General features: G+C 43.3%; 2 protein-coding genes across 2 annotated transcripts in view; one reads left to right on the top strand and one right to left on the bottom strand.

Annotated features, from left to right (window-relative positions):
• LOC116747184 (fibrous sheath-interacting protein 2-like) overlaps positions 1 to 1040 on the top strand; it is a 65553-nt gene extending 64513 nt beyond the window's left edge. Inside the window, 1 exon segment of the mRNA XM_032618974.1 lies at positions 875 to 1040. Within this exon segment, the coding sequence (XP_032474865.1) occupies positions 875 to 1040 (166 nt within the window).
• A 4015-nt stretch (positions 1041 to 5055) lies between these two features.
• Positions 5056 to 14286, bottom strand: RBMX2 (RNA binding motif protein X-linked 2). Its single transcript, XM_032620130.1, has 6 exons — positions 14197 to 14286; positions 13904 to 14019; positions 12504 to 12555; positions 7951 to 8080; positions 6083 to 6260; positions 5056 to 5617 (listed from the first exon to the last, which is right to left on the bottom strand). The coding sequence occupies exons 1-6, from the start codon at positions 14199 to 14201 to the stop codon at positions 5115 to 5117; spliced, it is 984 nt and encodes a 327-aa protein (XP_032476021.1). The 5' UTR covers positions 14202 to 14286; the 3' UTR covers positions 5056 to 5114.
• Positions 14287 to 23672: the final 9386 nt, after the last annotated feature.

Below are 23672 nucleotides of genomic sequence, written 5' to 3'. Positions count from 1 at the left end.
CCCCCTTATTTGGAGGTAAATTTGCTATCTGCTACCTTAGTTTTAATCATAGATCCTTGAAGTTCCTAAGGTTATACTGCTAGAGAAGATAAAAACTAGGGAACTGCAAGAGGTATAGGAGAACTTTGTCTTTTACTAGAAATAAGAAGGTATGTGCTTTATTGCCCTGTGTCTTTTCATGACATCCTGTCATGATGCATCAGCCACATAGATAACTGCTCATTTCTGTCCTTACAGATACAACAATCATTTCGTTAACATAAACTATGATATACTTTAAATAAGAGCCCTTTGCATAAAACAAGTGGTGCAGAAAAATTGGTCTAAATGGAGATTCTTATTGGCCACACAAGTCCTTTACAGCTCACACAACAAACAGATCACTTGGGGTTAGTCAACTGAAAATTTACCCAAAGTGAGTGAGAAACGATAGCCTTCTTAAATGCACTGCTGCTTCTGCCTGGATATTTTGAAATGGACACCAGTACTGTTGAGAGTTGAAAGTTACCTTTTCATGTGGAATTAGCTCAGCAGGCTTTTTTGGATAGTTATCTGCTAGCACGAGGGAGGCAAGGCACTGCTGAGCTGGCTCAAGAAGCATCAGGGTGCAGGGAGTGAAGAGCTGGCCTGCACATCAGAAAGCCTTGGCCCTAGGGCAAATCTGGCCACTTTCTACCCACATGACCTTAGATGAGGCATCTGACCTCACTGAATTTCTCCTGCTTCCTTCCCAGGGCTGTCAGAAGGAGAAAAATACTCTTTGTGAAAGCACTTGAAAAATCAAAAGCTATTATATAAATACTTCTTTCTGAATCCAAAATTATCACTCCCCTTGCCTGACAGCCTCAATTGGAAAGGCTGATAACTGACCACATTTCTCTTTTGGTTTGTTCACAGACTCTGATAAGCCCAGTACTTCCAAACAGGGGTCTGAAATGATGAGGAAAGTATCGTCAGCTCTCTCCAAAGTGTTTTCAAGATCTAATGCCAATGTTCCCAAATCTTCCTCACCCTAACCCCCTCACCAAGACACAAGCTGAGGCTGCTACACCTGATATCAATTAGCATGTTGACCTTCCTCAAAAAATAAATGGTTTTTGAAGCATGACGTTGTGTCCTACACGCTGATTTTTATACACACTGAAAACAAGAGCAAAGAAAAAAAAAAGGCAGCTGGAGAGAAGGAAGGCTTGATAAATGCTTTTGATAAGCATTTTGGGATGAAAAGAGAAGCTGTGCCTCACATATAGATGCATCTAACAGGCAGTGTGGGATTTAAGCTCTGCTCTTGAGGGCCCTGCAGCCTTGCTGGGAAGATGAGACTAACTTAGAAGCAAAAGTGTGACACCAATAAAACAACGTGTCATCACACATTTCAGGTGCCGTAGGGGTTCAAAAAGGGAGTCATCACTGTGAGCTGGAGTGGTAAGGATAAGTTTCCTGAAGGAACTAGAATTGAGGCAATCCTCAAAGGACCAGTAGGATTAGACAGGCCTGGAGAGCACCAAGGCTTCCCCCTTAGGTCACATAGCTGCATACAGTGCTGCCATGCCTGAACGATTTAGTTAGCACTGTCTGATACGATGTTCTACGATGATAGAAATGGTCTGTATCTGCTCAGTCTGATATAGGCGGCACTAGCCTCACATGGCTATTGTCACTAGTATGATTGAGGAACTCAGTTTTTCATTTTGATTTATTTCAATTTAAATAGCCACATGGGGCTATTGGTTCCCTTATTGGACAATGCAAGTCTAATTGGTACATGGCCTCAGGGCCACCAGCCAATTCTGATTAGATTGAGGGATTCCCTGGAAGTTCACTTCCAAAGTCTATCCTCAAACACCTAAAGCAGTGTAGAGATCTGACTCCTGGCGGGGTGGGGGGCTTTGAAGCCTCTAGGCATCCTCTTGGTCCCTTTAAGAGACACGAACCACCAATGTGGCCAGAGGGAAGCTCATGGTTTCCAATCATATTTGTGCCCCTGCACTTGCCAAAACTCAACTGATAGAGAAAGGATAGGCCCCATTGAGAACATCAAAGTCAAGGAATCACAAATAGCAAATTGGAACCTCACCTGCCAGCTGGCCTCAAACACTGCTTGGCTAAAAACTGCTTCCATGGGACAGAAACATATGACGAAGATCACTCACTAGTCATTCTCATACCAAGGCTTTATCCAGGAATTTAGGCCAGTGGAAGGTCTCAGATTTATACAAAATGCCCAAGGGAAATAATTCAAGGCAAGTAAAGGTCTCTTATGCTGTACCTGTAGTCCATAAATGTTATGTTAACTGAACTTTAGTAAACAGAATGGCAGGCACTTCTGCCCAAATATGACATATACACAAATTTGGCTGCCTTCACCTACTCACTCATTTCTGCCCTTACATACTGAAGTTCATCACAGGCAGCAGCATAAGTTTTAAAGTTAGTCTGTAAAGGTTCACAATAATGACCAACACTGATCTTACATATGGCTTTGTTTTTGTTAAAAAGTAATACCAATCCAGTTTGGAATTCAAAAGTTACAAAAAGTACAGTGCAAAGTAAGGCTCCTTCCCTCTCCTCTCCCAGATGCTACCTGGTTCTCCTCTCCAGAAGCAATTTCTATTACCAATGGATAGAGTATCCTTCTTGAGATAGTCTATGGATAACAAGTGTATTATCATATGACTTTAGAAAGAAGTCTAAATGAACATCCTCCCTCAAAAAGGCAGAAAACAGAGAAAGAGGAAGAGAGGGAGGGAGGTGAGAATGGAAGGAGAGAATGTGCACATGCTATCTGGCAGCTACTATGTCCTGATGTCACTGCTTGGGTCTGTTTCAATGGCTGCATTTGTAGCTTCAAATAAAGTCAGTCCTCATTTTTTAAAATGCTCTTTTGTCTAATGAACTAAAGGTCAAAAGGTGAGCAGCAGAGTGGTAAGAAAGGCACCTACCATAGCTGTTCAAAGCCTGCTGGCCATTAAGAATGTATGAGCTTGCAGCTCAATATAAAAAAAACAAACAACCCAATCCAAAAATGGGCGGAAGACCTAAATAGACATTTCTCCAAAGAAGATATACAGACTGCCAACAAACACATGAAACAATGCTCAACTTCATTAATCATTAGAGAAATGCAAATCAAACCTAAAATGAGATATCATCTCACACCAGTCAGAATGGCCATCATCAAAAAATCTACAAACAATAAATGCTGGAGAGGGTGTGGAGAAAAGGGAACCCTCTTGCACTGTTGGTGGGAATGTAAATTGATACAGCCACTGTGGAGAGTAGTATGTAGGTTCCTTAAAAAACTACAAATAGAACTACCATATGACCCAGCAATCCCACTACTGCGCATATACCCTGAGAAAACCATAATTCAAAGAGTCATGTACCAAAATGTTCATTGCAGCTCTATTTACAATAGCCAGGACATGGAAGCAACCTAAGTGTCCATCATCGGATGAATGGATAAAGATGTGGCACATATATAAAATGGAATATTACTCAGCCATAAAAAGAAACGAAATTGAGCTATTTGTAATGAGGTGGATAGACCTAGAGTCTGTCATACAGAGTGAAGTAAGTCAGAAAGAGAAAGACAAATACCGTATGCTAACACATATATATGGAATTTAAGAAAAAAAATGTCATGAAGAACCTAGGGGTAAGACAGGAATAAAGACACAGACCTACTAGAGAACGGACTTGAGGATATGGGGAGGGGGAAGGGTGAGCTGTGAAAGGGCGAGAGAGAGGCATGGACATATATACACTACCAAACGTAAGGTAGATAGCTAGTGGGAAGCAGCCGCATGGCACAGGGATATTGCCTCGGTGCTTTGTGACTGCCTGGAGGGGTGGGATAGGGAGCGTGGGAGGGAGGGAGACCTAAGAGGGAAGAGATATGGGAACATATGTATACCTGATTCACTTTGTTATAAAGCAGAAACTAACACACCATTGTAAAGCAATTATACTCCAATACAGATGTAAAAAAAAAAATTATACTAAGTGAAAGTCACTGAACACAAAAGGACACATGTTATATGATTCCACTTATATGAAACGTCCAGAATAGGTAAATCTACAGAAATGGAAAGCAGACTGGTGGTTGCCAGGGACAAGGAGGAAGAGGGAATGGAGAGTAGCTGCTTAATGGGTACAGGGTTTCATTTTGGGATGATGAAAGTTTTGGAACTAGATAGGGTTGGTGGTTTTACAACACTGAATGCACCAAATGCCACTGAATGTTCCCTTTAAAATGGCTAATTTTATGTTAATTTCTTCTCAATAAAATAAATAAAGTTGTAAGGAAAAGATGTGGAGACATATCAACCAAAACAAAACAAAAAAAAAACGTCTAAAATTTCAAAAAAGGGGGAGGGGAGGGGAGGTGGGAAGGGAGCAGGCTGATGTTAAGAATCCTTACCACATTCACCGCAAGCTGTCTGAGCCTAGTGAAGCCACACTTCTCTACTCTATGGTTATACCTGCCAACTGGAAAGGTTACTGCAAGGGTTTTAAATATCTCACAAAGACTGGAATTCTAGAATTGCCTGATATTTCCCCTTCCTGGCCATTTCATCATAAATTGGGGTCACAAATTCAAGGGCCATATTTATGAACCCAAATTTAGGATACATACTCCGGTTAAGTACCAAAAGTACCAAGTATACTCCCAGGGACAATGGATTTTGCTCAAAAATCCAGGACATTTAGCTGTTAAAAACTACAGCTCTCTCAATGATTCTAACACTCAAGGGATTAAAAGAACTCATGCTCAGATATTCTACATATAGAAATAGTAAAAGCATAACTGAATTTCACTGCATTTTAAAAACACAGCTCAGGGGCTTCCCTGGTGGCACAGTGGTTGAGAGTCCACCTGCCGATGCAGGGGACGCGGGTTTGTGCCCTGGTCCGGGAAGATCCCACATGCCGCGGAGCGGCTGGGCCCGTAAGCCATGGCCGCTGAGCCTGCGCATCCGGAGCCTGTGCTCCACAAGGGGAGAGGCCACAACAGTGAGAGGCGCATGTACAGAGAAAAGAAAAACAAACAAAAACAAAAAGAAAACACAGTTTATTTCCAATTCTACCATGCAGCTGAACAGGCTATGGCTTCAGTGATGCCTGTGGTCACTAGGATTAGAGGACTCCCGGTCCCGGGAGTGCCGGGCCCTTTTATGCCTGTGAGATTTATCTTGACTCCTACTTCTACTTCTGTGACTACGCCCCTCAGAGCGCCCACTGTGCCGGCTGCAATGTGCGTCTGAGCTTCGACCTCTGTCTCTATCTCTGTTCTTGTCTTCTCTCTCTTCCCTCCTGCTTGATGACTTGTGTTCGTGCTTGGGCTTCTCCTTCCTCAGCTCCCTCTCTCGGTCCTCTGTTCCACCACAGCAGGTCGCCCTGATCTCAGGGGAACTGGGGTGGGGCTTCCACACCTCCCTGGACTCTGACTTCTGACCCCTCTCTGAGTTCTTGCCACTGTGCTTTTTAGAGCCAGGGTCATCCTTTTCCTTTATCATCTTGCTTCTGGGCGATGAAGAGGAGGCTGGCTGCTCTGCCTGTACCTCCTGGTCAGTCTTCTCTTTTTCTTTCTTTCTTTTCTTTTTTTCCTTTCTGTCTGGAGAAAAAGAAGGGCGAAATAAGAAAAGGAAGATGGAAAAGATGGAGGACATGCAAAAGGAAAGCATCCTTGGCAGCAGCGTGAAGCAGTCACAGTCTCTACTTCCAGAAAAGTGCCCCCGAGAAGCCAAGCTGGATGTCTGTCACCCTTGATATGTCGAGTTGCTGTATAAGGCAACCCCCACTCTTAATTATCTCTTTAAAGACCCTACCTCCAAATACAGTCACATTCTGAGTTACTGGGTGGGGAAGGGCGGTTAGGACTTCAACATATGTATTTTGGTGGACAGAATTCAGCCCATACCATTAGCCTTCTGCTGATACCTCTCCTTTCCCAATTAAAGTAAGCTTCCCCACACCTTCCCCCTTCACACTTAAGAACTGATTACCAACTCTCACTGAATGCTAAGAAGAGCAAACACTAAGCCTACCCAGAATCTTCTCTTGGGCCTTAATGCTTTACCTTTTTTGTGTTTTTTGGTGGATTTGCCATCTTCAGAGCCCTCAGATGAATTCGGTGAGGGAATGTGAGCCCCGCAGCCCCTCTCCTGCAGCTCTCTGGTCACATCATCCATTTCTTCTGAGTCCTTAGGAGCCCGATAGTTAGACACATGATCCACTCGGATAGTTCTTCCTTTGATCTAAGACAGACAGGCAATGCTTCAGCAAAGACAGCCCTCCTATCTAACTATTTGAACCCAGCTGCAGAAATCCATGGTTTGAACCATACCCATTACCCTCCCGCTATTCTATTTCTCGGGAAATCTTGAAAGCAGACCTGCCCAACTGGTGTGTCACAGCACATATCCCTACACATTAATTCGCTCAGCCCTTGGGGCAGCCAGGTGGGGCCTGGCGCAGCTGGAGCCCCCAGGGCAGTTGTACTAGGCAGCGTCATCAGTTTACCCCAGAGTGCCATACTAATATCTTCACGTTCTACGTGTGCCATGAAGTGAAAAGAGCCTGGGAAGTACTGCCCCAAAGCACAAGCAGCACGGAAAACTGTAAGAGTTCAGACGCACAAACAATGAATTACCCTCAATCTGTAACACCCACAGTGAAACACACCATGAAAAAGCCTGGCAGCAAGAGGGAATTCCTGAAATTGAGCTCAATGCTACAGCTGCTTTCTCGACACAGCAATTAGGACAAGGCCAAAGCAGACCAATAGTTGGGAGGGGGGAAGGAATCTAGAAAGGACTATTTTTTTTTTCTTAAGCCCTCACACCTTGCTCTACCCCCACCATACTGGAACAACTGGCTCACACTGATACTATCACTGCAAAGCACAACTCTCCAGGTGAACAACAAAAAATTGACCCCTTACTTAAAACAAAAACATTCAGGCAGATACAGACTTATTCTATAGACAAAGCCATCTGAAATTTGAAATGTCTGGCTTTTACTGTTCCATTCAAGAGCAAGTTTTTACTCTTACCTTTAAGCCTGAGCACTTTCTATCATCTATCTTATTCCCCATTTCAAAACATTTTTGAAAACCTTCCCTTTATGGTGACTCCCTTTGACTGCCGGCTCTCTTAAAAATCAAGCCTAGAACCTTTTTCCACCCTGTCCTATAATCTCCAGTTGTTCCACACTGGTGCAGTCAGTGACGAACTCTCCAAGTCAAGAGTTACCCCTCTGACCTGTGACAATGCTCGTTCAACGGCAGTGCTTTTCCTAAACAAGCATAGGGACCACGTGGAGCACAGATAAGCCTGACTTGCCCCATCCCCTTCTCTTAGCCAAACGTCTCACTTACAAGGGTGGAAGAGAGAGGGGAACAGAGGAGAGAAAACTTCAGAATGAGTTACTTTTGTAGAATTTGTCATCAGATTTTAACTAGAGAATTTCCAGGGCCCAGTACTGCTAAGTCAGTGGAGACATATGACAGACATACATGGCTATGTCCTCAGCCATGAAACCATGATGGAGCCCCAAATTTCCTGATACAGGACAGCATGGAAGAGCAGCATTTGCTAGTCTCTTTGTTCTCCAGTATACCAGAAATGAGAGTGGAGTGTGAGGAGGGAAAGGTGAGAAATAGAGGCCTGGTTGGGTGCCGGGTGAAGGGGAGTGGGGGGTCATGGTACCTATGCTCCTGAGGAGATGGTTTGCTAAGAGATGGGTAAAAGGAACAAGTGCTGGCAGAGTCATGAGCCAATGGAATTATTTTCTGGGATCATTTCCTGGTCAATATGTCCCCAAACCTCTGCAACCCTCACAACACACCCAGCTGACCCGTACTGCCCTTGAGCCTGTGGCTATCAGGTGGGAAATGAAACTGAAGCCCTACATGAAGGAAAAGTTCTGCTTAGTAAGCATACTCACCTTGATCCCATTAAAATTGTCAACAGCCAGAATTGTGCTCCTCTGGTCTTCATAGCAGAGGAAACAGAATCCTTTGGATTTCCCAGTCTTCTTGTCCCGTACCAAATTAATGTTAACAATTTCACCATATCTATTTATTTTATAAAAGATTAAGACACTATTGACTTAAAATGCAAAAACTTTCAGATTGGATGACAAAACTCAAATAATATAGTCTGTACGGGAGACACATCTAGAACAAGATGACAACGAAAGGTTAAAAATAAAAAGTTAGACAAAGATATATCAAGAACACCCAATTAAGAAATGGATGGTAGTATTAAGATCAAAGATGACTTAAAGGCCAACAAAAAAAAAACATTTACATGTGACTAAGAGGGCTCTTTTGCTCTGAAAAAGGTCCTAATACATAACAAAAGTCATGAAATTTTATGCATAAATCAACAAATCAAAAATTATAATTAAAAATAGGATGAGCAAGTAAGAGTGAAAGTTATGAGAGATTTTAACACACCACTTTGAGTTCATAACACATAAAATTGATAAAATAGGCCAGAGGAATTAAGTAATATAAAATTATATAATATAAATACAAATAAACATATAACTAATAATATAACAATTATATTGTTAAAAATATTAACATCAGACTAGTATATGTACAGATATATTTGATTGTACAAAAAGATGAGTTTCTTCTCAAGAATCCATGAAACACATATTAAAATTGACTGTAGACTAGGTCTCAAAGTAAACCTCAATCATCTCCAAAAACAGCACAGACCATATTCTCCAACCACAATGTTAAACTGCTGGAAATTATATTTTAAAACAAAAAATACCCTACCTAGAACTTGAAACCTATTCTCCAAGCTAACAACTGGATGAAAGAGAAAGTAAAATAAAGAAATCAATGGCAGACTCTTTAGAAAATAACAAAAATGGGAATATATACCAAAATTTATGGGATGTGGCTAAAACCACACTCAGGAAAATCTGTAGATTGTACATCCCCTAAAAAGTCGACGTTACCATAACATAATTTAAACATGAATAAATGAATGCATAAAAATTAAAAAATAATAATTTTGCATAGCAAAAAGATCACAATAAGCAAAGTCAAAAGTCAAATGACAAACTAGGAGAAAACGTTTGCAATTTATATCACAGATTAAGGACTAGAAAGCCATTTTTTTCCTTTTGCTATAAAAGACATTATCAGGACAACTGGTGGAGTTGAATAAAGTCTATAAGATTAGATAATAATACTGCAACAGTGTTGATTTCCTGAATTTGATCACTATACTGAGGTTAAACAAGAGAATGTACTTGTATTTTGGGAAATACACATTGAAGAATTTAGGAGTAAATGGGCATCATGTCTGCAACTGACTCTCAAAAGGTTAAAAAAAATATGTATAGGTGGCAAGAAATAATAACAAAGCATATGTGGTAAAATGCTAACATCTGGGGACTCCGAGTGAAGGGGGTACAGGTATACTTTATACTAATTTATAACTTGCCTGTTTTAAGCCAGAAATTATTTCAAAATAAAAAGTAAAAGAAAAAAGAATACAGGAGTTGGCTTGAAGGGACTACTACAGACCAAACTGGGACAATGAGCATCAAGAAATAAGAATAACAGCAATGTAGTATAACACATCAAATTAAAAAAAAGTCCACAGCAATACAATACATGATAAAGTGTTACAACAATACGTTCATACCCTTAACACATGAAGAGCTCTTGTAAAATCAGTAAGAAAATGAGGAATACAGTAATAGGGAAAAAAATAGGCAAATGATATTAATAGACAATTTACAAAGAAAAAGAAATAATAAGGGCCTGTAAATCTATGAAAGGATGTTCAACCTCTCTGATGATGAAATAAAGGCAAAGTAAAATAATACTGAGAGGCTGTATTGCAAATATTTTTTTAAATAACGATCACTGATTTGGATTCAGAAAAATGACTATTCTAGTGAGAGTGGAAATTGATACCACCTTTCCAGTGGAAACTGAAACAACCTTTTCAGAGAGTAATCTGGCAATGTTTATAAAACATCTTTAAAATGTTACCATACTGATCCAGTAATTTCACTAAGGAAACCATCAGGGATGCATACAAAGATGTATATACTACAATGTATATTGCAGTATAATTTATAACAGCAAAATATTAGAAATAACGCCCAACTTTGAAAAGAGAACAATAAAGAAAAACACCAAGATGTTAACAGCTTTTCCTTAAAGTACATTCTATTTTCTTCTTTATACTTTTTCTTTTTGCCAAATGTTCTTTTTTTTATAACTATAATTTTTTTTAAACATCTTTATTGGAGGACAACTGCCCCACAATGGTGTGTTAGCCTCCACCCTACAACAAAGTGAATCAGCTACACACACACACACACACACACACACACACACACACACACACGTCCCCACATCTCCCCCCTCCCGCATCTCCCTCCCTCCCACCCTCCCTATCCCACCCCTCTAGGTGGTCACAAAGCACCGAGCTGATCTCCCTGTGCTATGTGGCTACTTCCCACTAGCTATCTATTTTACTTTTGGTAGTGTATATATGTCCATGCCACTCTCTCACTTTGTCACAGCTTACCCTTCCCCCTCCCCATATCCTTAAGTCCATTCTCTAGTAGGTCTGCGTCTTTATTCCTGTCTTGCCCCTAGGTTCTTCATGACCTTTTTTTTTTAGATTCCATATATATGTGTTAGCATATGGTATTTGTTTTTCTCTTTCTGACTTACTTCACTCTGTATGACAGACTCTAGGTCCATCCACCTCACTGCAGGTAACTCAATTTCGTTTCATTTTACAGCTGAGTAACATTCCATTGTATATATGTGCCACATCTTCTTTATCCATTCATCTGTTGATGGACACTTAGGTTGCTTCCATGTCCTGGCTATTGTAAACAGAGCTGCAATGAACATTTCGGTACATGACTTCTTGAATTATGGTTTTCTCAGGGTATTGCCAAATGTTCTATAATGACTATACATTACTCTGATAATCAGAAAACAAAATACTTTTTGAAAGCCACCGTTATCAATCGCAAAGGCAATCTTCATGGAGAGCAACGTGTATAGCCAGAACAGAGAACTGGAATAAACACACACTAGCTGTGTGAAACAAACACACTCAATGCAAATAAGACAAAAACAGCTCCCAGATGGAAGGCTGGATCAGGGAGAGGTATCACAAAGGGATGGAAATTACAGGCTGTACCTGCTGTGAACTTCCCAATACCCAGGAGTTGGAGGAAGCAGCCTCTGTCCCTCTCAGGGTCTTCTACCATGGCCGCCTTCTTTTTTTGTTGTTTTTTTTGTTTTGTTTTGTTTTTTGTTTGTTTGTTTTGCGGTACACGGGCCTCTCACTGTTGTGGCCTATTCCATTGCGGAGCACAGGCTCCGGACGCGCAGGCTCAGCGGCCATGGCTCACGGGCCCAGCCGCTCCGCGGCATGTGGGATCTTCCCGGACCTGGGCACAAACCCGTGTCCCCTGCATCGGCAGGCGGACTCTCAACCACTGCGCCACCAGGGAAGCCCCATGGCCTTCTTCTTGCCCAATTTCTTTCCCATGGCCTTCTGCCCTATATGCTGCCCAACGATTCTGCCAGAACCTGCTGCCCCCTAAGTTGCCCAACCACTCAGCCAGGGCCCTCTGCCCACTGGAAGGCCCAACCATGCCCTGCCATGGCAATGACTCTGCCAGGGTGTGCTAGCCGTGTTTGCTTGCCCAACCCCTTTTACCATGGTCCTCTTCCCCTGAGGGCTACACAGCCCAGGGGTCATGGCCCTCTGCTCCTGTGAGCTGCCAAGGCCCTCCGGCCCTATGGACTAACTACTCTATGTAGCTCTGGGGCTGTGCCCAACCCCTCTCCTACCAGCTGCCACTACTAGTGTGAGCTGCCAAGACCCTCTCCCACCCAGTGCTGCTGCTATCATCCCATAGCAGAATGAAGAATATAAGGTTCTCCTATACATTCTTATTCCTCAGCAGCCTGTGATTCTCAGCCTCCGGTTAGAGATTGGCTCTGCTCACTAACCTTACCCTAATCTAGAAACAAAGCAAGCAAACTATTGCCTAAACCTGTTGCTCTTTTCCCAATTCCTCTGTGCTTTGCCCTAATCCTACAATGCCACACAGGTGTGGGCCCAGAAGGGCCCCCGTGATCATGAGTTACCACGGGTTTGTAGGAGCCCGAAGAGATGGGCCAACACAGTACCTTCCTGGGAGTTCCAGCCTGTTCCAGTGTAGGCCTCAGTGAAAGAGTAATAAAAAATAGACCAGTATCCCCAAGACAGCCTCCTAAATCATCCAACTTCTTGGATCTTCCACATTGGGAGAGTACCAGCACCATGTCCTGGGACTGATCTAAACTAGAGCAGAAGCTCCAGCCCTCCCTGTGCAGGGAGGCCGGTCAGCCTAGAATTAAAATAAATGGTTTTTGTGATGCCATAAAATGCATTATGGAAGCAAACTATTCTGATGACTGAGAAGGCAGAAAATGAAAGGGGACTTACTGTGAGAACACACAGATGATGTCCCCTTCAGTCAGCTCATAAGGAAGCCCTCCTAGAAGAAAAAAACACATTTCAGTTCAGCAAACATTTACCAAGTGTCTACTATGTGCCATGCATGCTTCCAGCCAGGCACTGGGGGTGCAAAGAAGAATAAACAACAGGGCCTGCCCTCAAAGAACTCACAGTCTGATGCAATGACAGAAACACATAGAAGATGTAGCAGTAGTACAGAAAAAACAGTGATTAACTTTGAGTGGAAAGATCGGGGCCACCCCTAACCAAACTAATCCTCCTCACACCCAAAATCTTCTGGACAAAGCAGATAGTTTCCAGCACAAAACTTAGATTCCATAAACATATCTTGAACTCATGTGCTCTTTATCTACAAATTCAACAGCTAAGATCCAAAATCAGTTTAAATATGCAAATATTAACCCCAACTCACACAGACTAAGGATTATAAAGTCAATTGTTAAGCATTTCATAGGAAATAAATTCCCCTACAAATGTTTCCTTCCTCATCACTAGAATGGGGATATTAGTACTTTCTTCACAGAATTTTTATAAGAATTAAATAAAACAATGTTTATAAAATGCTCAGCACAATGTCTGGTGCAATAACCTCTTTGAATAACCTGTCAAATTACTGGATGTGACACAAGTGAATACAGAGATGGTGATGTGACCATGGATAAAAGGCAGGAGCTAATTAGATGAGGAAAATAAATTCTGAGGGAAAGGGAATGGGGCGGGAGGGAGTTGGCAGTAATATGGGATAGGGGCTAAGACCATGAGTTCTAGAATCCCATAGTTCTGGCTGTTTCACTTACTAGCTATGTGGAAGGAAGTCTATTAACTTCTCTGCACCTCAGTTTCCTTAGCTGTATAAATGGGGGGACGGGGGTGATAAAAATGGTCTCTGAGGGCTTCCCTGGTGGCGCAGTGGTTGAGAGTCCGCCCGCCGATGCAGGGGACGCGGGGTCGTGCCCCGGTCCGGGAAGATCCCACATGCCGCGGAGCGGCTGGGCCCGTGAGCCATGGCCGCTGAGCCTGCGCGTCCAGAGCCTGTACTCCGCAACGGGAGAGGCCACAACAGTGAGAGGCCCGCGTACCGCAAAAAAAAAAAAAAAAAAAAAAAAAAGTCTCTGAGAAACCAAGTGGCACGATTCTTAGCATAGTGAATGACAAGCAGTACCTATCATGAGCACTGACTTGGCAGAGAGAGAAAACTAGAAATGGGGGAGAGAAAAGACATGGAAAACGGATTCACAGGCAGAGAGCGGAAGGAAATAAAAGTGAGTGATGAATGTCGGGAGGACTGAAGGGCGGGAACGCTGAAATGTTAGGGAGCAGGTCAGGAGAGAATGAGGAGCCCTACGGGAGAAAGATGTGGGCCTCACCCAAGAAGATCCAGGCGCTGTCCTTGTACTCGGAGTGCCAAGACACCTTCTCCGCTACCCCCAGCTGGACCTCACGCTCATTCAGCTCGTTGATCAGCTTAACCTTAGTTAAAGGGCTGCACAGGGCGCGAAAAAGCGCACAAGTAAGCGCGGCCCGGCCTGAGGTAAAGGAGAGCAAAACTGGGGGACTAATTTTCTAGTCTCCCCGCCTCTCCCGCCCCTCAGCCCCGGCAGGCCACCTCCGGCTGCCAGTCCCCGACACCTCCCCTCAGAGGGAAGCTCTGGGGCCTTACTTCATCTCTGCAGGTTCACGCTCAGAAGCTAGGAACAGACTTCACGCTCAGAACCTAGGAACAGACTTCACGCTCAGAACCTAGGAAGCGACTTCCGGGAGAAGCCGTAAGACGCATGCGCAGCCCCAGCGCCGCGCGCCCATTGGTCTCCGCGGAACTTGCGCCGCGCCGGAAGAGCGCAGCCGCGCGCCCATTGGTCTCCGCGGAGCTTGCGCCGCGCCGGAAGAGCGCAGCCGCGCTGCGGGCGCGGCGCCTGCGCACTAGGTCGAGAAGCGGCTTTCCTGGTCTGGTGAACTTGTTCCCTCGGAGTTTTTCTCTGGTCCCTCCCTTCCTCTGTGAAATTGGGCGAGAGTGCGAGCATGGTCTGTTACAGGACTCCTAGCTCTTGGACGATGCCTGGCATTGATTGGGTTAACTATAAATGTTTGCTGAATTAAGACTGAAAAAGGTGCCTGATACGGCGACTTGAGTCCCAGCCTTCGCTCCCAGGGCTAATTCCCACTCCATCCTTCACTCCAGCCGATTACTCACACGCACACCCCCATCAAATCATCCCTGTTCAGGAGTGATGGCAGAAAAGTGAAGAAGATACGTGAGGGGGTAAATCTTTTTTGTCTCTCAAATCCCAATGCATAGGCAACTGACAAGTGTGCCTCCATAGGCTGAATTGAATACCCAGATTTGTGTGAAAGCTGCTACCCCTTTTCTGTAGTCACTTTCCTACTCAAGCGGGAGGTAGAAATTCATATTGTTAAATTAATAGCTAACAGTTGAGCAGAAAATGTGTGCTAATCAATTTACATGCGTTGGCCCTCTATCCTTGTAACAACCCCGTGAAGTCTATAGATACTATTATGGTCCCCATTTTATAGAAGAAACTGAGGTTTAAAGGAGTTAAAGAGCTTGAAAGTTACTCTCTCTCTACCCATCAGGTCTGGCTGATTCATCAATCCTTACTAAGCATCTGTATTTGTCCTGTATAGAAAGCCTGTAGACAGGATTGTAAGGTTGGGTTCTCTGCCTTCAAAGAGCTATAATATCATCGAGGGGACAGGGTATATTTGCTTGATAGATTTTACTCCAGAAGTAATCAGGAACATGTAGAAGAGGTGGTGGCATATAATGTGTGAATAAACCATACTGAAGACTTGAATCCATCTTGCATATGTGGACATCAGTATCTGGTCTCAGATCATGCATGGTCTAAAAGTGAAATTTCGGAGCTGTGTAGTTCTCTGTGTAGGCCTAGCTCAGAGCCCCAGAAACTAGGCACTTCATAAAAGTACTTTGATGACGATGGTGATGATGACAACTGTACCCTCAGTGGTTCACGATGTACCCAATGTCTTGCCAAGAAGCAGAACAGAGGCTGCCCATAAATGACAGTTTCTCTTCATTCATTCTGTGTCTTTTCCCCTCCCCTACTCCAACCCAGCTATTCATTAACTTTGCAGAATTACCTTGGCAATGAAAACTAAACAGTGACAGATTGCATATGGGTTTTATCTGCTCCTAGAAACCTTAGGTTGCTTAGTTGTAGGGTTGAAGTAGTCACTGCAAAGTGGTAAACTAGCATGCAGTATTATCTGGCTGGATTCTTCAGGCAACTGTGAAATGAGAATTGGAGCAAATACCTGGGCCTCAGTCATCAGAGTTCAAAAAGAAGATGAAGCAAAAGAGGAGAATAAGATGAACGAAATAATAGCCACCTTGGATGGCAAACGCTGGTCCTCCTCTCAGACATTAAATTCAGAGGGTCCTCTGGATTCCCATCCCCTTTCCACTAAGACTTATGGAAATCTCTAGGCATCATCTTACCTACCAATTCCTACCAAGTGGAAGCACATCCATGGAGATGTCCCAGGTAAACTGGGAAGATTTTTAGCTCTCCCAGCTTCTACTCCTTTCTCCACCAATAACATTCATTTAGCACCCATTGTATGCAGAGCTCACTTTTAGGTTCAGTGGGTAATGCTAAGGAAACTGAAGGCAGTCGCCACATTCAAGGAAAAGCTGAACAATATGTCTAGCCAAATTCATCTCTCCACTTCCCACCACCACACCACACCCCAATGTTATCACCATTTTCCTGGTTGCCCAGGTTCAAAAACAGGGATGTCATGCGTCAGTCTTCCCTACTACTCACCCAAAAATATATATCCAGGGCTTCCCTAGTGATGCAGTGGTTGAGAGTCCGCCTGCCGATGCGGGGGACACGGGTTCGTGCCCCAGTCCGGGAATATCCCACATGCCGCAGAGCGGCTGGGCCCGTGAGCCATGGCCGCTGACCCTGCGCGTCCGGAGCCTGTGCTCCACAACGGGAGAGGCCACAACAGTGAGAGGCCCGCGTACCGCAAAATATATATATATACATATGTATATATATACACATATATATATCCAATCACCAATTCCTAATAATTGTGCCACTGCAGTGTCTATAAAACACATCCGTCTACTCTCAGTGGTGTTTTGAGTCATTGTCACATGCCTCCCAGCTCTTTCAGTACTCTTATAACTGCCCCAGCCTCTATTCTCCAGTCTTTTCTCCCACTGCGCCTCACCATGAAGCCTCAACTTCAGCCAGGTTCCACTTCTATCCATTCCCTCAAGGGCCCCTTTCATTATCCAATCCAGATATCTCTTCTGAGAGAGCCCCATATCCCTGGGCCACTCGCCTCTCTCTAACTGAAACCTGCCCAAGCTCCAAACTCTCATCAAGGCATCTCTCATACAGGAAACCTTTCCTGACCTTGCCAGCCTGCAGTGATGGCTCTCACTTCTGAACTCTGCAGCACTTCGCCACTCTTTTATGCTCTCCCCCCAGAAAGACTGTGAGATCCCAGAAGGTAAAGACTGCATCTTTAAGCTCTCAGCACCTCAAACCTCAAACACTTTCCTGCACACATAGCAAGCACACAATACACTTATTGGTTAATGAAACTGAAAACACAGTTATGGTTACCTTTAGGGAAACAGATGAAGGTAGGGGAAAAGAGGCTTTTATTTTCCCTTTGTCCCTTTCTATACTGTTAGAACTTTCTTACCATTATCCAGCTATCTTACCTTTATCACACTTTTTTATTGCCATGTTATGATCTTAATTTTCTTGCTTTTGTCTTTTATTCATTCAACAAATATTTATTGAGCAACTATTATATGCTAGACACTGTTCTAAGTGCTGGGGTTATAACAGTAAACAAGGCAAGTGGAATTCCTGTCCTTATGGAGTTTACATTCTTGTTGGGGAAGAAGGAAAACAGACATATACATTCAATGTTGATAAATGCTATGAAGGAAAAATAAAGCAGCATTAGGGGGCAGAGAGTGAGAGAGTATTGGTATTTTATAAAGGGTGTCAGTCAAAGAAGCCCCCCCCCCCCCGATTAAGTGACATGGAAGTGGAGATCTGCAAGCCATGGGGGTATCTGGGAGAAGACTGTTCTAGGTAGCAGGAACAGTACGTGCAAAGGTCCTGAGACAGGAGTGTGTTTGAGAAACAACAAGGAGGCCAGAGTGACTGGAGAGGAGCAGGGAAGGGAAAGAATGACAGATTTTTGTTTATTTAACAAAATCCAATTTAATACCCACCATGTACCAGACATTGTTTTAGGTACTTTACACATATTAATTCATTTACTTCTGACAACAGCTCTATGAAGGAGATACTGTAATCCCCATTTTGCCGATGAGGAAACTGAGGCACAGAGAGGTTAAGTCACTTACCCTAGGTCACACAATGGGAGAGCCAGGATAGTGTGGCTTCAAAGTCTGTACCCTTAGCCACTATGCACAGGATAAGCGGGGTTCAGGGGAGCAAATCAGGCATGGCCATGTTGGGTGGCAACTTTGGATTTTACTCAATGTGAGGTGAGAAGCCACTGAAGGATTTTAGTCTGACTTACATTTTAGCAGGATCACTTTGGCCACAGATTGGAGGTGGCCAGGGGCGGGGAAGTGGGAGGGGGAATGCCTAAGGTAGAAGCAGGAAGACTAGTTAGGAAGCTCTGCAATAATTCAGGGAAAAGATGTTGGTGGTTTATCTCAGGGTGACAGCAAAGGAGGTGGTATTCCATGCTGGTATCTTAAGCTAAAAAATATATTTAAAAAAATAAATAAGAACACGTCTAACACCAACATAAAGTCATATCCTGTGTTTGCGAGTGTTTAGGTGCTGGGCTAGATGCTGGGGATACTACAGTGAACAAGACCACAAGACACCAGCTCACAATGTTGCCAGACAATTACATATGTGAATAAATATAACACAAAAGGATGAGTGTCAAAATGAAGACATGAGTGAAATGCTATTGGAACTAGATAAGGAATCAGTTAATTCTGATTGCTTGGGGTCAGAGGGAGCTGGGGATGGAAAGCAGATTGTCATGTAAAGATACAGAAAGGCAGGTAACAGTTGAGCTGGACCTTGAAGGCAATCACCATGCAGGTGGAAGATAGGGGATGGGTGCCATGCAGAAAGAGCGTTTCAAGCAGAGGAACCAGCAGAAGAAGAACCACCAAAGGCAAAAGCATCAAAGTGTATGGTGTACTTACAATGCCAAGACATGGAAGCAACCTAAGGGTCCATCAACAAATGAATGGATAAAGAAGATGTGGTATACACACACACACACACACACACACACACACACACAATGGAATACTATTCAGCCATTAAAAGAATGAAATAATTCCAAGTGCAGCAATATGGATGGACCTAGAGATTTTCATACTAAGGGAAGTAATCCAGAAAGAGAAAGACAAATATTATATAGGTAAACAACAAGGACCTACTGTATAGCACAGGGAACTATATTCAATATCTTGTAATAAGCTATAATGGAAAAGAATCTGAAAAAGAATATATATATATATTTATATCACTAACTTTGCTGTACACCTGAAACTAACACAACACTGTAAATTAACTATACTTCAATTTTTTTAAAGTGTATAGTGTGACCAGGGGATGGAATGGGGGGCAGGACATCCTATGAAGATGGAAGAGTTCAGGCCATTTTGTGAAGGGCCTTGTAGATGAAGCCAAGAAAGTCAGATTCCATTCTTTTACATGTAGCTATCCAGTTTTCTCAGCACCACTTATTGAAGAGGCTGTCTTTTCTCCATTGTATATTCTTGCCTCCTTTATCAAAGATAAGGTGACCATATGTGCATGGGTTTACCTCTGGGTTTTCCATTCTGTTCCATTGATCTATATTTCTGTTTTTGTGCCAGTACTATATTGTCTTGATTACTGTAGCTTTGTAGTATAGTCTGAAGTCAGGGAGCCTGATTCCTCCAGCTCCATTTTTCTTTCTCAAGATTGCTTTGGCTATTCGGGGTCTTTTGTGTTTCCATACAAATTGTGAATTTTTTTGTTCTAGTTCTGTGAAAAATGCTGTCCATCGACAGATGAATGGATAAAGAAGATGTGGCACATATGTACAATGGAATATTACTCAGCCATAAAAAGAAACGAAATTGAGTCATTTGTAGTAAGGTGGATGGACCTAGAGACTGTCATACAGAGTGAAGTAAGTCAGAAAGAGAAAAACAAATACCGTACGCTAACACATATATATGGAATCTAAAAAAAAAATGGTTCTGAAGAACCTAGGGGCAGGACAGGAATTAAGATGCAGAGGACATAGAGAATGGACTTGAGGACACGGGGAGGGGGAAGGGTAAGCTGGGACGAAGTGAGACAGTGGCATGGACATATATACACTACCAAATGTAAAATAGCTAGCTAGTGGAAAGCAGCCATATAGCCCAGGGAGATCAGCTCGGTGATTTGTGTCCACCTAGAGGGGTGGGATAGGGAGGGTGGGAGGGAGACACAAGAGAGAGGAGTTATGGGGATATATGTATACGTATAGCTGATTCACTTTGTTATACAGCAGAAACTAACACACCATTGTAAAGCAATTGTACTCCAATAAAGATGTTTTTTAAAAAGTCAGATTCCAGCCTGTAGGCAATGAGAGGTGATCATATGGCTCAGTCATTCAGTCATTCAGCCAACCAACAAGGCAGCTGCTTTTGTTGAGGACCTGCTATACGCAGATACTGCATTAGGTACTGAGAATACAAAGGTGAACGTGCTCAGTCTCAAGGGAAAACATATATGTGGGGGGAAAAAATACAATCCTGGCATTCTCCCTTAACCCTGGGAATGAAATTGTCAATTTTATTTTCGATCACCTTGGAACCACTATGGAGAATAGACTGAAGGTGCACGAGTTCTTATGTTGGGAGAGCAGTTGGCTGTGATGGGCAGGACCAAAGTCAACAGACTTCAGTGGCACAATATGTTGATTGAAGTAAATGTGGATGGTGAGGAAACATCTAGGGATGACGCTTAGGTTTCTGGTTCAAGACTAGCTGGGTAATGACATTCTGCCGAGGCAAGAAAGGCAGAGAGGAAGACTGGTTTGGGAGAAAGATTATGAATTCATTGGTAAACTGTTGAGTCAAAGTGCCTGAGGAGCCAACAAAGGAGATGAGGAGGAGGATGACAGATGAAGATGAAGCAGCAGGAGAAAGTAGGATTCAAGAAGAGTGAAAGGTGATCAGCATTGTCAGACACTACAGAAAAGGTCTCTTGGTAGAAGCACCTTTAATTTTTCAGTGTTTTCATCCACTTATTTCAGTTGATCCAAAAACAATGTCACCATCAGGAAGGCTGACTCAAGAGGACCCATAAATCTAAGCAGCATGCCGTCCTGTACTTACCTGCTCCCACACTGGAGACTTAGGGGCAATGCTGCTTGATGGAAGCAAAACAGAAGCCTAAAACAATGGATGCAGGCCACCCTTTACTTGAGTTAAAGAAAGCTGTTTAAATGTATTTGTTTCAAAGATCTGGTCCTGATTTGTAGGTTTCCTGGAGGACTAAAGGGAATAAGAAATGATACATTGTGTTAACAGAGGATCTTATCATCTCTTCCTGGGATATTAACTTGAATCCATGCGTGGGCTTCAGGGAGTCTATGAAGACCCTGAATTTGTTTGTATGATGTGTATGTACATGAACATGTGCATTTTTTAGAGGGAGGTCCACAGCTTCCATCAGATTTTTAAAGGGTTCTATGATTCAAAAACAACAGCTAGGAGAGAGTATGAAGAAAAGGGAACCCTCCTACACTGGTGGGTGGGAATGTAAATTGGTGCAGTCACTATGGAGAACAGTATGGAAGTTCCTTAAAAAGCTAAAAACAGAGTTACCATATGATCCTGCAATCCCACTCCTGGGCATGTACATCCGGAGAAAACCGTAATTCAAAAAGATACATGCACCCCAATGTCCACTGCAGCACTGTTTACAATAGCCAAGACATGGAAGCAACCTAAATTTCCATCGACAGATGAATGGATAAAGAAGATGTGGTACATACATACAATGAAATACTACTCAACCATGAAAAAAGAATGAAATAATGCCGTTTGTAGCAACATGGATGGACCTAGAGATTATTATACTAAGTGAAGTAAGTCAGACAGAGAAAGACAAATATCATGTATCACTTATGTGTGGAATCTAAAAAATGATACAAATGAACTTATTTACAAAACAGAAATAGACTCACAGACATAGAAAACAAATTTACCTTTACCAAAGGGGATAGGTGGGTGGGGAGATAAATTAGGAGTTTTGGATTAACATATACACACTGCTATATACAAAATAGGTAAACAACAAGGACCTACTGTATGGCACAGGGAACTGTACTCGATATTTTGTAATAACTTAGGAAAGAATCTGAAAAAGATTATATATATGTATAAATATATGTATGTATGTATAACTGAATCACTGTGCTGTACAATTGAAACTAACACAACATTGTAAATCAACTATACTTCAGTTTTTTAAAATTACCACAATAACAGCTAAGGATAACTGCCTTAGATAAGCACCTTTGATTATCTGTGAATACCGTCATCCACAGATAATTGAGAGCAGTCTGCAAAGCTTAGCAAGAAGGTGTTGCAGGAGAACTGGCATGAGTTATGTGAGTCAGGTATTGGTGAACTGGAAGCACAACTGCACCCCTATGGGCTCCCCGCCAGGCTCAGCACAACTGTTGGCCCCTGGCAATCTGATGCTTTAGGTAGAATCCCAAGTAACTGGACGGAGAATCCCAAACTCTTGAGGAGCAAGAGGCCAAGTTGCTTCTAGGGGTGAGTTTGCCTTCTAGAAGACACACAACAGATGTCCTTTTACCACCTGGCTGTCATTTTCCCCTTCCTCCACTGCCCAGAGCAGCAGCTTTCTACACGTCAAGCACCACAAATTTCAGAAGCAGCCAAGATTTCTGATAAGCTGACTTTGAAAGCAGAATCCAGTTCCAGAGAAGAAAGTGAGAGAGTAAAGAAGAAATTGCTGGGGGAGTAAATGGCTCTGATCCAAGAGGAGCCTCCTGTAATCACAAATCACATTTACTCTAAATCCATGATGTTAAATCCCCATTGGCATGCAGGCCTATGGAGTGTGTGTGCTGAACTGAACTGAATGGGACAATCATACCAGATGGGGTGAGGAACAGAACTGGGCCAATCCAACTGGAGCTGAATGGAAAAGCTTTTTTTTTTTTTTTTTTTTTTTGCGGTACGCGGGCCTCTCACTGCTGTGGCCTCTCCCGTTGCGGAGCACAGGCTCCGGACGCGCAGGCTCAGTGGCCATGGCTCACGGGCCCAGCCACTCTGCGGCATGTGGGATCTTCCCGGACCGGGGCACGAACCCGTGTCCCCTGCATCGGCAGGCGGACTCTCAACCACTGCGCCACCAGGGAAGTCCGGAAAAGCATTTTTGAGGGATGACAGGAGCCTGCCTACTCAAGTCAATCTCCAACCCAATGACTAGTGCTCTACTCCCTATTCTCCAAAATGTTCCCTGCATGATCAGCTTTTACTGTCCTCATTTTCACTATTTGAGCCAGACTTTTTCTGGGGTGTTCTGTTGCTGAGCCGTATCACAGAATGACATACAGAGACCAAGGTGAAGAAGCTAGTTAGCAGGAATGATCCAGAAACACTGATCCAGAGAGTAGGAGACAGTCTGCAGATTAGGGAAAGGAGCGGGTGGGCCACAGGGCAGAGAAGCCAGATCACTGAGACACATCACTGAAAAGACTAGATCACATGGGCGATCAGAGAGACAAGCTGAGGGGCAAGCAAAGCCCTCAGAAAAGAAGCACAGGACGGGCCTGTCTTGGCTCAAGCCACAATGACATTGCATGTAGGCTGGCAGCATTCTTCCTGTATGTGGTGAGGGCTAGCATCCTTCATGAGGCTGGGCACAGGTTTTCAAAGCCTTCAGATGATGCCACATAGCTTTCACCCTTTCTCTGGTCAGCAATTTACATTTCTGTATTAACGTTACAATTCTGAAGAGACCAGCTGACAGAGTTAGAAGAATATAGACTCTGAGGCTTGGCAGACCTGGGTTCAAACCCCAGTTCCACCCCTTGCTA

Source organism: Phocoena sinus, chromosome X (assembly GCF_008692025.1).
Source record: "Phocoena sinus isolate mPhoSin1 chromosome X, mPhoSin1.pri, whole genome shotgun sequence".
NCBI classification, from domain to species: Eukaryota; Metazoa; Chordata; class Mammalia; order Artiodactyla; family Phocoenidae; genus Phocoena; species Phocoena sinus.
This window is presented reverse-complemented; position numbering and strand designations above follow the sequence as displayed.

Bases quoted from the DNA above. Each gene is read 5' to 3' on its own strand.
- RBMX2 (XM_032620130.1), bottom strand. The intron at 12,556-13,903 runs GTGAGGCCCACA...TTTTTCTTCTAG, and splicing joins CAGCGCCTGGATCTTCTTGG to GAGGGCTTCCTTATGAGCTG. The intron at 5,618-6,082 runs GTAAAGCATTAA...CTTTTTCTCCAG, and splicing joins CACCAAAAAACACAAAAAAG to ACAGAAAGGAAAAAAAGAAA.